General features: G+C 44.2%; 1 protein-coding gene across 7 annotated transcripts in view; it reads left to right on the plus strand.

Annotated features, from left to right (window-relative positions):
• The window catches only part of LOC103127613 (transmembrane protein 39B), a 47,552-nt gene that overhangs the window by 20,064 nt on the left and 11,046 nt on the right, over positions 1 to 16,442 (plus strand). For all 7 annotated transcript variants that reach the window (XM_060205768.1, XM_060205767.1, XM_060205769.1 and 4 more), the window contains 2 exons: positions 13,308 to 13,644; positions 15,370 to 15,557. In XM_060205768.1, the coding sequence (XP_060061751.1) occupies positions 13,308 to 13,644; positions 15,370 to 15,557 (525 nt within the window). The remainder of the gene's footprint in view (positions 1 to 13,307; positions 13,645 to 15,369; positions 15,558 to 16,442) is intronic.

Raw genomic sequence — 16,442 nt, forward strand, 5'->3', positions numbered from 1 at the left:
GGGTTCGAGCCCCCGGTCCACATCTGCAAGGGGAAAGCTTTGCTAGTGGTGAAGCAGAGTTGCAGGTGTCTCTCTAAGTCTCTTCCTCTCTGTCACCCCCTTTCCTCTTGATTTCTGGCTGTCTCTATCCAATAAAAAAAAATAAAAACCTTTGATCTCATCTGTTTAGCGCCACTTCTCACTTCTGCCTTCCATTAGATATACCCAACCCAGTTTAAATCGGATCATTTCTTGAGCCACCTTGGACAGCCCTCACATAGCTTATTGTAGACCTTCTTCCCCAGTTAGTGATTTCTAGCTGCCTGCACTTAACTGTGAACTAGACTGGTTGGAATTGAGATGTGCCGAAAGGGGGCCAGGTGGTGGCACAGCTGATTGAGCGCACACATTACAGTGCGCGTTCAAATCTCTGGTCTCCACTTGCAGGGGGAAAGCTTTGTGAGTGGTGAAGCAGGGCTGCAGGTGACTCTCTGTTTCTTTCCCTCTCTATTTCTCCCTTCCCCTCTCAATTTATCTTTAACTCAATCCAATAATAATTAAATAAAAATACTAAAAATTTTGGTCTGGGAGATAGCACAGTGGATAAAGCATTGGACTCTCAAGCATGAGGTCCTGAGTTCAATCCCCGGCAGCACATGTATCAGAGTGATGTCTGGCTCTATCTGTCTTCTCTATGTTTCTCACTAATAATTAATAAAATCTAAAAAAAAAACGTTATTAAAAATTTACCAAAAAAGATTAAAATATATATATATTAAAAATAAATAAAAAGAGATGTGCCATAAATGTAAATTATCCACTGGACTTGGACTTAGTACAAAAAATAGTAAGGTGGCCGGGCAGTAGCTTAGTGGGTTCAGTGCATGTGGCGTGAATTGCAGGGTCTAGGGTAAGGAACTTCGTTCGAGTCCCTGGCTCCCACCTTCAGGAGGGGGTCACTTCACAGGCAGTGAAGTAGGTCTGCAGGTGTCTAACTTTCTTTCCCCGTCTCTATCATCCCCTCCCCTCTCAATTTCCCTCTGTTCTATCCAACAGTAATGATAGTAATAACAACAATAATAACAACAAAGACAACAAAAGGGAAAAAATAGCTTCCAGGAGCAGTGGATTCGTAGTGCAGGCACCAAGTTCCAGCAATAACCCTGGAGGGGGAAAAAAAAAACTAAATAAATATATATATAAAAAATAGTAAGTGTAGGGGGTTGGGCGGTGGTGCAGTGGGTTAAGCGCATGTGACACAAAGCACAAGGACCGGCGTAAGGATCCCAGTTCGAGCCCCCGGCTCTCCACCTGCAGGGGAGTCACTTCACAGGCGGTGAAGCAGGTCTGCAGGTGTCTATCTTTCTCTCCCCCTCTCTGTCTTCCCCTCCTCTCTCCATTTCTCTCTGTCCTATCCAACAACGAACAACATCAACAATGGTAATAATTATAACCACAACGAAGCTACAACAACAAGGGCAACAAAAGAAGGGAAAAAAATGGCCTCTAGGAGCGGTGGATTCATGGTGCAGCCACTGAGCCCAGCAATAACCCTGGAGGAAAAAATAGTAAGTGTGGTCTGGGAGGTGGCACAACGGATAAAGTGTTGGACTCTCAATTATGAAGTCCTAAGTTCAGTCCCCAGCAGCACATGTACCAGAGTGATGTCTGGTTCTTTCTTTCTCCTCTTATCCCTCTCATTAATAAATAAATAAGATATTTTTTTTAAAAGTAAGGTTTTTCATTAATAATGGCTAATGAGTGGTCTGGGAGGTGAATAAAGCACTGTACTCTCAAGCATGAGGTCCCTAGTTCAATCCCTGGCAGCACATGTACCAGAGTGATGTCTGTTTTTTTCTCTCTCCTATCTTTCTCATTAATAAATAAGTAAATCTTTAAAAAATAATAATGGTTAAATGATTAGGCGATAACATATTTGATTAAATAAATTAATTTTATCTCTTGTCAGTGTGACTACAAGAAATAAATATGTATGTGACTGACTTCTGTTGAATAGCACTGTTCTAGATGATGGCTTCTCATCTGTCACCATGTGTCCATCTGCTTCCTAAATTTGTCAAAATTGGGAGGCAGGCGGGTTAAGCGCACGGGGCGCAAAGTGCAAGGACTGGTGTAAGGATCACAGTTCAAGCCCCTGGCTCCCCACCTGCAGGGGAGTTGCTTCACAGATGGTGAAGCAGGTCTGCAGGGGTCTATCTTTCTCTCCCCCTCTCTGTCTTCCCTCCTCTCTTCATTTCTCTCTGTCCTATCCAACAAGGATGACATCAATAACTATAATAAGTACAACAATAAAACAACAAGGGCAACAAAACGGAATAAATAAATAAATTAAAAGATTTTATATTTCTTTGTTTTCTTGCTTGTTTGCTTTCCTCTCTTTTATTATTATTATCATTTTAAAATATTTGTTTATTAATGTGAAATGAAGAGAAAGATCACTGTGGTACATGTGCTGCCAGGAATTGAACCTGATACCTCCTGCTTGAGAATTCAGTGCTTATCCTCTGCGCCACCTCCTGGACTAGACCACTTTTTCTTTTCTTTTTTTAAGAATGCCTCTGTACTTTTGAAATTTATTTATTTATTTATTTACTTATTTTGAACCAGAGCACTGCTCAGCTCTGGCATATGGTGGTGCAGGGAATTGAACTGGGACTTGGGAGCTTCAAGCGTGAGTCTCTGCATAAACATTATGCTTTCTACTCCTGCCCCTTTCTTTATTCCTTGACTCCAGTCACTGGGACACTGTGCCAGCACTATAGATCACCACTCTTAGCGCCAGTGTTTCCATTTTTTATTTCCAGAGAGAAATTGACAGGGGTGAGAGAGACAGAGAGGGGAGAGAGAGACACCTGCAGACCTGCTTCACCACTAGTGAAACTTCTCCCCTACAGGTTGGGGCGCAGGGACTCGAACCTGCCTCATTGCGCATATCCTTGCCCATAGTACTATGTTTTCTTAACCAGGTGTTCTGCCACCATGCCCCCTATATTGCTTTTCTACTGTGGCCAGGCACCATGCTGTAGGTTATGAGGATTAGAATTTTTTTCATTTTATATATATATATATTATATTTATTTTCCCTTTTGTTGCCCTTTTTATTGTTGTTGTAGTTATTGTTGTTGTTACTGACATCATCATTGTTAGATAGGATGGAGAGAAATGCAGAGAGGGGGAGTGAAAGACACCTGCAGACTGCTTAACCGCCTGTGATGCGACTCCCCTGCAGGTGAGGAGCCGGGGGTTCAAACTGGCATCCTTACACTGGTCCTTGCACTTTGTACCACATGCACTTAACCACTGTGTTACTGCTCAACTACCTATATATTTATTTTAATGAGATACAGAGAGAGGATGAGAGAGATATATAAACAGTTCTGCTCTGTTCTGGCTTACAGTAGTATGGGGGACTGAACCTAGAACCTCAGAGCCTTAGGCAAGAAAGTCCTTTTATCTCTTGAGCCCTTCAATTGAATATTTAAGAAGGGGGGAAAAAAAGGGAATATAAAAGCACTAGCATGGAGACTGGGAAGTAGTGCACATGTCTGAGTGCACACATTACCGGGCATAAGGACCAGTGATCCATTCCCAATGCCCCTCCTGCAGAAAAAAATGACCTCCAGGAGCAGTGGATTCATTGTGCTGGCACCAAGCCCCAACTATAACTCTGGTGGCAAAAATTAAAAAATAAATAGAACCACTAGCATAACGCTTAGCTAAATATAGTGATAAGAAAAGTGAGACTGGGCAGGGGTAGATAGCATAATGGTTATGCAATGAAACTTTCATGCTTGAGAATCCAAAGTCTCAGGTTCAGTTCCCTGCACCACCATAAACCACAGCTGAGCAGTGCTCTAGTAAAAAAAAAAGCTTCAGAAAACCGAGACCAATACAAGTTAAATAAGTGACATAAATAACAACACTAATAAGTAAAGTTAAAATTTTAATCATGACCTCTTTGATTTCAAAGGTTATGCTCTCACAGCTCCTTAAGTGATCTTACTTCAGCCATACTCTAATGAGAGTTTGTTCATTCCCATTTACAGACATAAGGCAGGAACCCCAAGAGTCTAAATTGCTTGCCCAAAGGCACTCATAAATCCCTTTTTGGAACCTTGGGCAGGGGTGGGGGGGAGCTTAATAAAGCAATGCAGGATTCAAGCCCAGAGGTGACACATTGAATCAAGTGTTGGACTTTCAACATGAGTTTCCAGATTTGAGGCTTCCTTCACATGTGCCAGAGTGATGCTTCCTCCTTCTTGCTTTTCTGGTTTTTTTAAAAATATTTTTTGTTTGCTGGATAGGGACAGTCAGAAATTGAGAGGGAAGGGGGTGATAGGGAGAGAGACAGAGAGGCACCTGCAGCACTGCTTCACCACTTGTGAAGCTTTCCCCCTGCAGGTAGGGGCCAGGGGCTCGAACCTGGGTCCTTGCGCACTGTAACATGTGCGCTCAACCAGGTGCGCCACCACCTGGCCCCGTTGCTTTTCTGTTAGTATGTGTGTGTGTGTATTTTTTAATTTTTTTTATATTTATTTATTTTCCCTTTTGTTGCCCTTTTTTATTGTTATTGATGTCGTCGTTGTTAGGACAGAGAGAAATGGAGAGAGGAGGGAAAGACGGGGGAGAGAAAGACAGACACCTGCAGACCTGTTTCTCCGCCTGTGAAGCGACTCCCCTGCAGGTGGGGAGCTGGAGGCTCGAACTGGGATCTTTATGCCGGTCCTTGCGCTTGGCGCCACGTGTGCTTAACCCGCTGCGCTACCGCCCAACTCCAATATATATATATATGTATATATATTTTTTTAAGATTCTTTATGAGAAAGACAGGAGAAGAGAGCAAGAACCAGACATCACTCTGGCACATGTGCTGTCGGGGATCAAACTCAAGACCTCATGCTTAAGAGTCCAAAGCTTTATCACTGTGCCACTTCCCGGACCACAATAAAAAAAAAATAAATCTATTCTCTTTTGTTGCCCTTGTTGTTTTATTATTATATGTTGGGTAGTATGCCAGCTCCCCCCCCCTTCTGTCTCTAATCCTGCTTAACTAAGCACCTGGCATGCCTGTATGGCATTGGTTTGATCCCACTCAAGGCTGCGGTCAATTTACATAAATCACTAAGCATCACCCTCCCTCCAAGGCATTGGTAGTTCTGTGGTAGAATTCTCGCCTGCTCCGCCCCCTCTCCTTGTCACACCCTGATTTCCCACTCTGAGAGTTCCAGAGTGTATCTCCTGCTAAGTTAGTGCTGCAAGAGTTCCTGAACCCTCTCCCATGCAGCAGCCAAGATCGGCTCCAGTTGAGTTCTCTCCAACCCAGAGAGCACTTGCTCAGGAAGAAGCACCCTCAGGCTATCCCGGCAGTAACGTGTAATAATAACAAAAAATCAATTCACTAAAGTAACTGAGTGTTTAAGGTAAAACTCTAAATATTCAATGTGACAATTCATCATCTCCTAAGTTAAAATACAAATTCTCTATACAGGACATTTTTGGGGGCTGTATAGAGAATGTCCTGTATAGAGAATTTGTATTTTAATACAGGACATTTTGGGGGGCTGTATAAAGAATGTCCTGTATGGAGAATTTGTATTTTAATACAAGACATTTTGGGGGGCTATATAGAGAATGTCCTGTATGGAGAATTTGTATTTTAACTTAGGAGATGATGAATTGTCACACTGAATATTTAGAGTTTTACCTTAAACACTCAGTTACTTTAGTGAATTGATTTTTTGTTATTATTACACATGTTACTGCCGGGATAGCCTGAGGGTGCTTCTTCCTGAGCAAGTGCTCTCTGGGTTGGAGAGAACTCAACTGGAGCCGATCTTGGCTGCTGCATGGGAGAGGGATCAGGAACTCGAGCAGCACTAACTTAGCAGGAGATACACTCTGGAACTCTCGGAGTGGGAAAGCAATTTCCAAGTGTGTTTAATCAGAAGAGCAGCTATATTCATACTCTCCAATTAGGGTGGAAACAGGGTGTGACATAGAGAGGGTGGAGCAAAAAGGGAGTGGTGGAAAATCAGGGTGTGACAAGGAGAGGGGGCGGAGCAGGCGAGAATTCTACCACAGAACCACCAATGCCTTGGAGGGAGGGTGGTGCTTAGTGATTTATGTAAATTGACCGCAGCCTTGAGTGGGATCAAACCAATGCCATACAGGCATGCCGGTGCTTAGTTAAGCAGGATTAGAGACAGAAGGGGGGGGGAGCTGGCATACTACCCAACAGTTATAGTTATTATTATTGTTGTGATTGATGTCTTTGCTATTGGATAGGACAAAGAGAAATGGAGAGAGATGAGGAAGACAGAGGGGGAGAGAAAGACACCTACAGACTTGCCTCACCACTAGTGAAGCGACTCCCTTGCAGGTGGGGAGCTGGGGGCTAGAACCGGGATCCTTACGTCAGTCCTTGAGCTGTGTGCCACATGCGCTTAACCCACTGCACTACCACCCAACTCCCATAAATAAATATTTTTTTAAAAGAAGAAAAAAGGCTGAGTAGTGGCACACCTGGTTGAGTGCAAATATGACAATTCACAAGGACCCAGGGTCAAGCCCCCTGCCCCCACTTGCAGGGGAAAAGCTTGATGAATGGTAAAGCTGTACTGTAGATATCTTTCTCTCTTTTCCCTTTATCTTTCCCCTTCCCTCCACTTCTCTGTTTCTATCAGTAAATAATAAGAAAAGAAGAGAGATGGGAGTCGGGCAGTAGCGCAGCATGTTAAGCACACATGGTGCAAAGCATAAGGACTGGTGTAAGGATCCCGGTTCAAGCCCCCAGCTCCCCAACTACAGGGGGTTCGCTTCACAAGTGGTGAAGCAGGTCTGCAAGTGTCTGTCTTTCTCTCCCCCTCTCTTTCTTCCCCTCCTTTCTCCATTTCTTTCTATCCTATCCAACAACGACAATGTGAATATCAACAATAACTACAACAATAAAACAAGGGCAACAAAAGGGGAAATAAATAAAAATACTAAAAAAAAAAAAAAAGAAGAAGAAGTGGTCCAGGAAGTGGCACAGTAGATAAAGCATTGGATTCTCAAGAATGAGGTCCCGAGTTCAATCCCCGGCAGCACACGTACCAGAGTGATGTCTGGTTCTTTCTTTGTCGCCTTCTTCTTCTTCTAGCGTTTGCCCTTCTTCCATAGCCAGTCAACAGCGTCAGGTTGAGCCTGATGTCTGCTTGTTGCTGGCTTTGAAAGTGACTGGGATCCATGTGGATTCAGTCGGCTAGGAAGGATCGTCAGTTTCCCCAATAATTGGGTACTCACGGGAAGCACCACGAGAAGGTCGACCCAATGCATCCCTTCTCATGAATAAATAAATTCTTTAAAAGAGAGAGAGAGAGAAGAGGAAAAGGAGAGTAAAAGTTACCATAGCACCAGAGCTTCTCCCAGTGTAATGGGGGCCATCCTCAAGCCTGCATCATGTACATGGCAAGACAGGCATCTTCCCGGGTAACCCCAGAATGCGCATCTTACTGTGCTCGAGGCATCGGGTTTGAGCCCCAGCACTACATGGGAGCAATGTACAGCACCAGAGGAAACCTCACAGATAGTGGAGCCATGCTGTTTCTGCTCTCCCTCCTCCTCCCCTCCCCCTCTTCCTTCCCCTCTCCTCTGTCTTTTAAAAATTTTATTTATTTATTGAATAGAGACAGCCATAAATTGAGAGGGAAGGAGGAGAGGTAGATAGGTAGGTAGGTAGGTAGGTAGGTAGGTAGATAGATACCACAACACTTGGAAAGCTTTCCCCCAGCAGATGGGGATCTGGGGCTCGAACCCGGTTCCTTGCACATTGTAATGTGTGCTTAGCCAGGTGCACCACTATCCAGCCCCTCTCCTCTCTCTAATATAAAAAGAACATCTGCTGTGGACTAAAGGTTGATATAACGATTAGAGTGCAGGACCTATAAGCGTAAGGTTCCCAGATAAATCCCTGGCATCATATGTGCCAGAGAGGTGCTCTGATTCTCTTTCCCTCTCAATAAGAATAAGACATTTGTTTTATTATATATTTGGTCATGAGTTACCTTCCTATGCAGAAAGAGCTGCCTCTGATATGTACAGCCACAAGAATGTGTATTTTGGGAGTGGGGCGGTAGCGCAGCGGGTTAAGTGCAGGTGGCGCAAGGACCATTTAAGGATCCCAGTTCGTACCCCAGCCCCATCTGCAGGGGAGTCGCCTCACAGGAGGTGAAGCAGGTCTGCAGGTGTCTGTCTCTCTCTCCCCCTCTCTGTCTTCCCCTCCTCTCTCCATTTCTCTCTGGCCTATCCAACAACAACGACATCGATAATAACTACAACAATAAAGCAACAAGAGCAACGAAAGGGAATAAATAAATAAATATTAATTTTTTTTAAAAAGTATTTGCATTTCTCTTTTGTGGCACTATGTACATTTTATTTTACTTTACTTTTTCAGATGGAACAATGCTAAAACAGAAAGAAGCCACAACTCTGAAGTTTCTTTCAGAACAGTGGGAACCAGGATCAAGCCTGGATTACTCACATGGCAAAGCAGTGTACTATTTTGCTGGCCCTTTAATTCTCATAGTATTTGTTGAGTATCAAGACAGTTCTGGGTTTGAATCCCAGCTGTGTTACTTCCTCTAATTGTGTTATCGTTTGAGTATCCGGTTCACTTCCCTCAGCCACAGGATCCTTGACTGAAAAGAGCATAAAGGAGAGAGCCCGGAGGTTGCTCCCCTCTGGTAGAGTGAAAATTGTATCATAAACAAACTCCTGGGTTCAAGCCCCTGGCCATCACACAGAAACACCATGCAAAGTGGAAGCAAGACTTATTTAGGGGCACACTGGCTGAAGTGTGGGACTCTCAGGCCCAGCATCCCATATGCCACAGTCATGCTCTGCTTCTCTCTCCCTGTCAGTCTTACTCTGAATTAATAAGCAATCTTTATTAATTTTTTTGGTAATTTAAAAATTGTTTTTATTGGAGAACAGCCAGAATTTAAGAGGGAAGGGGGAGACAGAGATGGGCAGATAGCTGCAGCACTGCTTCACCACTTGCAAAGCTTTCCCTCTGCAGGTGGGAACAGGGAGCTCGAACCTGGGCCCTTGTGCATTGTAACATGTCGTTTAAGTTCAGGGCGCCAGTATGCCCGGCTAGCTTCACGGAGGTAGACAGACGGCCAAGGACACAAGGCTGAGCGCTGAGGCTATATTTCTTTATTCACAAGTCAACGATTCAAAAAACTAACCTAATCTAATCACCACACAATTCTGTCCTCCATCTTTCTCCTCCAGAGGCAGCGTCAGGAACCAAGGAAGTATGTAGGATAGGGGGTGGGGAGAAGCAAGAAACGCAGAAAGGGCAGGACTAAACCAAAATCACCAGGAGGTAGGGGGAGTGAGCAATGTAACAAGGGATCCCAGAAGCAGAACTAGAAGCATATCAACAGTAACATGTGCTCACCAGGTGCGCCACCACCTGGCCTCCTTTTTTTTTTTTTTTTTTTTTGTGCCTCCAGGGTTATTGCTGGGGCTCTCTGCCTGCACAAGAAATCCACTGCTCCTGGAGGCCATTTTTTCCCCCATTTTGTTGCCCTTGTTGCCTTTGTTGTTACTGTTCTTATTGCTATTGTTGTTGGACAGGACAGAGAGAAACAGAGGGGGAGAGAAAGACACCTACAGTCCTGCCGCACTACTTATGAAGTGACACACCCACCCCACCCCCCACAAGTGGGGAGCCAGGGGCTTGAACCACCATCCTTATGCTGGTTGTTGCACTTTGCACTATGTGTACTTAAACTGGTATGCTACTGCCCAGCCCCTTTTATTTAATTAATTTATTTAAATACTTATTCACTTTTGTTGTCCTTGTTTTATTGTTGTAGTTGTTATTGATATTGTCATTGTTGGATAAGACAGAGAGAAATGGAAACAGGAGAGGAAGATGGGGAGAGAAAGACACCTGCAGACCAGCTTCACCACTTGTGGAGCGACTCCCCTGAAGGGGAGGAGCTGGGGGCTCAAACCAGGATCTTTACACTGGTTCTTGCATTTTGCATCATCTGCGCTTAACCCCTTAACTGCACTACCGCCCGATTCCCTGTTTTATTTTTTTAATATTTTATTTATTTAATTTTTTAAAGATTTTATTTATTGATTCATGAGCAATGATAGGAGAAAGAAAAAACCAGATATCACTCTGGTACATGTGCTGCCAGGGATTGAATTTATGACTTCATGCTTGAGAGTCCAAAGCCTTATCCACTGCACCACCTCCTAAACTATTTATTTTATTTTAATGGTGAGAGCAGGACAGAAAGGCCACAGCACTGCTCAACTCTGATTTATGGTAGTGAGAACTGACGATCCTTCCTAGACGACTGAATCCACATGGATCCCAGTCACTTTCAAAGCCAGCAACAAGCAGCTCCTGATAGCTTTCAACCTGACACTGTTGACTGGCTACGGAAGAAGGGCAAACGCTAGAAGAAGAAGGGGGTGGAATCTGAGACCTTGGAACTTCAGGCATGAAAATCTTTTGCATAACCATTATGATGTTTCTCCAGCCCAATAAATAATCCTTAAAAAAATAAAAGAGAGAGTCAGGTGGTAGTGAAGCAGGTTAAGTGCAGGTGGCACAAGGACCAGCGTAAGGATTCCAGTTTGAGCCCCCAACTCCCCATCTGCAGGGGAGTCGGTCACTTCACAAGTGGTGAAGCAGGTCTGCAAGTGTCTTTCTTTCCCCCTGTCTTCCCCTCTTCTCTCCATTTCTCTCTATCCTATCCAACAATGACAATATCAATAACAACAGTAATAACTACAACAGTAAAACAAAAAGGGCAACAAAAGGGAAAAAAATAAAAGATGGGAGGGAGTCAGGCGGTAGCACAGTGGGTTAAGCACAGGTGGTGCAAAGCTCAAGGACTGGCATAAGGATCCTGGTTCGAGCCCCCGGCTCCCCACCTGCAGGGGAGTCACTTCACAGGCGGTGAAGCAGGTCTGCAGGTGTCTATCTTTCTCTCTCCCTTTGTCTTCCCCTCCTCTCTCCATTTCTCTCCGTCCTATCTAACAATGACATCACTAGCAACAATAATAACTATAACAACAATGAAAAACAATAAGGGCAACAAAAGGGAAAATAAATTAACTAATTAAAAATAAATAAAATAAAAGATGGGGTGGGGCGGTAGTGCAGCGGGTTAAGCGCACATGGTACAAAGTGCAAGGACCTGCATAAGGATCTCAGTTGCAGCTCCTGGCTCCCCACCTGCAGTGGGTGGGGGGTGTTCCATAAGCGGTGAAGCAGATCTGCAGGTATCTTATCTTTTTCTCTCTCTCTATCTTCCCCATCTCTCTTGATTTCTCTCTGTCCTACCCAACAACAACAACAGCAATAACAATAGTAGTAAAAACAAAGGCAAGAAAAATGGGAAAAATTGCCTCCAGGAGCAGTGGATACATAGTGCAGGCACTGAGCCCCAGCAATAACCCTGGAATAATAAATAAATAAATAAATAAATAAATAAACAAATAAAAGATGGTGCGGGGGTAGATAACATGATTGTGCAAACAGATTCAGGCCTGAGGCTCCAAAGTCCAGGTTCAGTCCCCCACACCACCATAAGCCAGACATGATCAGTGCTCTGTTAAAAAAATAAAATTAAAGAGGTGGGTGGTCCAGGAGGTGGCACAGTAGATAAAGCATTGGACTCTCAAGCATGAGGTCCTGAGTTTGATCCCCGGCAGCACATGTACCAGAATGATGATGTCTCTGGTTCTTTCTCTTCCTACCCCTCTCATTAATAAGTAAATAAAATGTTAAAAATAATAAGATGAAGATGGGGCAGGGGAGATAGCATAATGTTTATACAAAGAGACTTTTATGCCAGAGACTCCTGAGTCCCAAGTTAAATCCCCCGCACCACCATAAAGCATAGCCGATCAGTGGTCTGGTAAAAAATAAATAAATACTAAAAAATAAAAATAAAGGATGTGAGGAGAAGATGGCACAGTAGGTAAAGCACTTGATTTTCAAGTTTGAGCATTAATCATTAAAAATAAAAAGATTTAATGAGAGGAGAAAGAACCAGAGTATCACTCTGGCATACATGATGCTAGAGCTTGAACTGGGGACTTCAAACTTGAAGGTTCAGTATTTGTTCACTGTACCACTTCCTAGGCTGCCTCTATCATCCTCTATCATTAATATATATTATATACATACATATATATATATATATATATATATATATATATAGCCTCCAGGGTTATTGCCTGCACTACAAATCCATTGCTCCAGATGGCCATATTTTTTTCCCCATTGTTGTTGTTGGATAGGACAGAGAGAAATTGAGAGAGGAGGCCAAGACAGAGAGGAGGAAAGAAAGAAAGACACCTGCAGACCTACTTCACCATTTGCAAAGCAAACCCCCTGCAGTTGGAGAGCTGGGAGCTCAAACCGGGATCCTTATGCCGGTCCTTGGGTTTTGTGCCCCGTTCTTAATCCACTGCGCTACCACTCAACTCCCTAATTAATTAATTAATTAATAGCCCTGCTGGCAAAAATTTAAAAAGTAGAGGCACAAAATGGGCCAGCCAAATAACTCATTTGGAAACTGTGCTGCTTTGTTATGTGCAACCCAGGTTCAAACTGCCCTACCATCCTGAAGGCAGCTTCAGTGCTTTGGTCTCTTTCTGTCTCTCTCTTCTTCCCCCTCTCTTGAAAGAAAAAAAGAAGTACAACGTAACAGTACTTGAACCGCCAAAATAATTCATTTGAATAGTGCCCTGTTTTGCCATGTGCGTGACCCAAGTTTGAGCCCAGCCCTTTACCACATTGAAGGAAACTTCAGTGTTGTGGCATGTGTGTGTGTCTCTCTCTGTTTCCCCCTCCTTTCCTTCTCTGCCTATCGCTGTATAATAATAATAATAAAAATAATAATAAAATAACATTACCAAGTATGTAGTGTTCTTAGAAGAAATAAAAGCAAGAAATACATGTAAAGCTCTCATTCCTGTGTCTGCAACATAGTCTGTGCCTGTTGCATGTGGGCTGTTAAGATTATTGTTAGTGCTAGACTTGGAAGGCAGGGACTCATCTCTTGCTTTCTGTTGTATCCCTAATGCTTGGCATGCACTCTGTTAATACATGTGTTGAGTGACTCATTACTAGATGGCAGGATGAATGAATGGAAAGGGGGATAAATTCTTCCCTCTGAGCATCCCAGAAAGCTAAGGCTCAGGGAGAAAGAAAATTCTCTCAGTGGCTAAGAGTTGGGATCCTGGCCTGTGAGCAGGCCTTCCCTCACCACTGTCTTCCCCAGCAGGTTTGGAATGTACATTCCGTTCCTGCAGCTGAACTGTGACCTTCGAAAGACAAACCTCTTCAGCAACATGGTCTCCATGGGTCCTCGGGAGGCTGTCAGTGGACTGGCAAGGAGCCGGGACTACCTGCTGACACTAAGGGAAACGTGGAAACAGCACACTCGACAGTTGTATGGCCCAGAGGCCATGCCCACCCATGCCTGCTGCCTGTCTCCCAGCCTCATCCGCAGTGAGGTGGAATACCTCAAGATGGACTTCAACTGGCGCATGAAGGAAGTGCTGGTCAGCTCCATGCTGAGTGCCTATTATGTGGCCTTTGTACCTGTCTGGTTCGTCAAGGTGTGTAGCTCGACCCAGGGAAGGGTGGGGTTGGGTCTTCCCCTACTGCTTGCCCCAGGTGAGTCTCCTGCTTGCATAAATAGCTCCACTGTTTTTGATGAGGTTCCCATCTGTTCTCTTGAGGGCTAGAATGACCACTGACTATTGTATCATAGAAAGAACAGATTTATTAAAAAGCAAGTGCCCTGCATAAGGTTCTGTGGTCAGTGAGGGGAACATGGCATTCCTTTTAATGAAAACTGAAAACAAAGAGCAATGACTTTTTCAGTGTGACTGTTTTAGCAGAGATGTCACAAATGCCCTGCCTTATTATTAAGTTTGAAAGCCAGAGTTCACCCAGATCTGAGTGACTCCCAAATGCCGATGTAATCTCTCTCTCTCTCTCTCTCTCTTCTCCTCTCTCTCTCTCTCTCTCATATTTATATAGCATTCTGGGAGAGCGCCTCCTCAGCTGACAGTAGGTTCCAAGTTTGGGCTGCATTGGATGATTGTCAAGTTGAGAGGACTTAATGTCTGTTGTATGCCTACCACATGCTAGAATTTTCATGAGTAATTTACTTTCTCTAATCCTCTCACAAGAAGATGGTTGTGCGCTGGGGAGATAGCATAATGGTTATGCAAAATGCCTTTTATGGCTGAGACATTGACAGTCCCAGGTTCAATCCCCTGCACCAACATAAGATAGAGCTGTGCAGTACTCTGGTAAAAAAAATAAAAATAGGGAGTTGGGTGGTAGTGCAGTGGGTTAAGCGCAGGTGTTGCAAAGCGCAAGGACCGGTATATGGATCCCGGTTTGAGGCCCTAGCACCCCACCTGCAAGGGAGTAGCTTCACAGGTGGTGAAGCAGGTCTGCAGGTGTCTTATCTTTCTCTTCCCCTCTTGTCTTCCCCTCCTCTCTCCATTTCTCTCTGTCCTATCCAATAATGACGACATCAATAACAACAACAGTAATAGCTACAACAGTAAAACAAGGCCAACAAAAGAATAAATAAATAAACAAATAAATATTAAATAAAATGGGGGCCAGGTAGTGGCGCAGCAGGATAAGTGCACATGGCCTAAAGTGCAAGGACTGGCATATGGATCCCGGTTCCAGCCCCCAGCTCCTCACTTACTGGGGGATCGCTTCACAAATGAAGAAGCACGTCTGCAGTTGTCTATCTTTCTTTCCCCCGTCTTCCCCTCCTCTCTCGATATCTCTCTGTCCTATCCAACAACAGAAATAACAATAATAACAAGGGCAACAAAAATGGGAAAAATGGCCTCGAGGAGCAGTGGATTTCGCAGTGCTGGCACCAAGCCCCAGCAATAACCCTGGAGGCAAAAATAAATAAATAAATAATAATAAGTTGATAGTTATTCTTATCCTCCTTTTACAAATGTGTAAATTAGATCACAGAGGAAGTTAGATGACTTAGCCAGGGCCACATGGTTAATGAGCAGAGGGCTAAGATTTGAACTCATGTCTACTAACTATAGAGCCTGTGCTTTATCTCTGAACGGTAGGCAGTAGGAATAGTTTTTCTTTGTAAAAGTCTTGAGTAGTGGGCTTGGGATCTAACACCATGATTAAACCTTCTCTGGTAGGTGATTGATCCATGATTTAGGCTACCCCAAGGTCACTCTAGAACTGCCCCTATCACCAAGGCAGATAGAATCAGGGAAGGGGAGAGAATGAAACTGTTGTGAGTATCCCTCGTCTTACCCACCTTCCACTGCCCGCAGAACACACATTACTATGACAAGCGCTGGTCCTGTGAGCTCTTCCTGCTGGTGTCCATCAGTACATCAGTGATCCTCATGCAGCACCTGCTGCCTGCCAACTACTGTGACCTGCTGCACAAGGCCGCTGCCCACCTGGGCTGCTGGCAGAAGGTGGACCCAGCACTGTGCTCCAATGTGCTGCAGCACCCGTGAGTTGCCCTCCCCATGTCTGCCCAACTCCGGCTGGCCAGTATCTGGAGTCACCTACTACCCCTTGCCAATCAGCCAGCTTATCATTATTGAGCATGTCTTGTAATGTGAGACCTCCCGGCCAGCACTGGAAGTGACAGGACTACTGAACAGTGACTAGAGATCAGAGGAAAAGGGAGGCAGTAAAGTCATAGGCCCACTGACTTCTCACTCATTGTTGAGACTGACTTTACCATTCGTTGTTTCACTTCTCTCACCTCATTCATTTATCCATTCAATCACTAGGTCTCCTCCCTTTCAGCATTTACTTCTACTTCATCCATACCAGGTAGAGAAGATCTATAAAGGGTTTTTTCTGTGTTTGTTTTTAGAGAGACAGAGAGAGTCAACACAGCACCAAAGTTTCCTTCAGTGCAGTAGGGCCGGGCTTGAACCTGGGTTGCACACACGGCAAAGCAGCACCCTGTCCTAGTGAGCTATTTCACCACTTCTGTGGAGGATTTTGAACAATGAGGGGACCTATTCCAAACTGTACCTTAGAAACAGGGTCACTACATATGCAGTGGTGGCTCATGAAGCTAGCATGCAGGAGGTCCCAGGTTCAATCCTCAGCACCAAATTGCCAGAGATGGGTAGTTCTCTGATTTGTCTCTGCCCGCTCCCCCCATGAAAATAATTAAAAGAACTTATTTTTTGTTTAAATACTCACTTATTTTATAAAATACTTATTTATTTATTTATTTTTATTTTCCTACCAGAGCAGTGCTCAGCTCTGGTTTATGGTGGGGCAGGGGATTGAACCGAGGACTTCTGGAGCCTCAGGCCTGAGAGTCTTTCTGCATAACCATTATGCTATCTACCCGCGCCCATAAAATTATTTTTTA

Source organism: Erinaceus europaeus, chromosome 13, assembly GCF_950295315.1.
Source record: "Erinaceus europaeus chromosome 13, mEriEur2.1, whole genome shotgun sequence".
NCBI classification, from domain to species: domain Eukaryota; kingdom Metazoa; phylum Chordata; class Mammalia; order Eulipotyphla; family Erinaceidae; genus Erinaceus; species Erinaceus europaeus.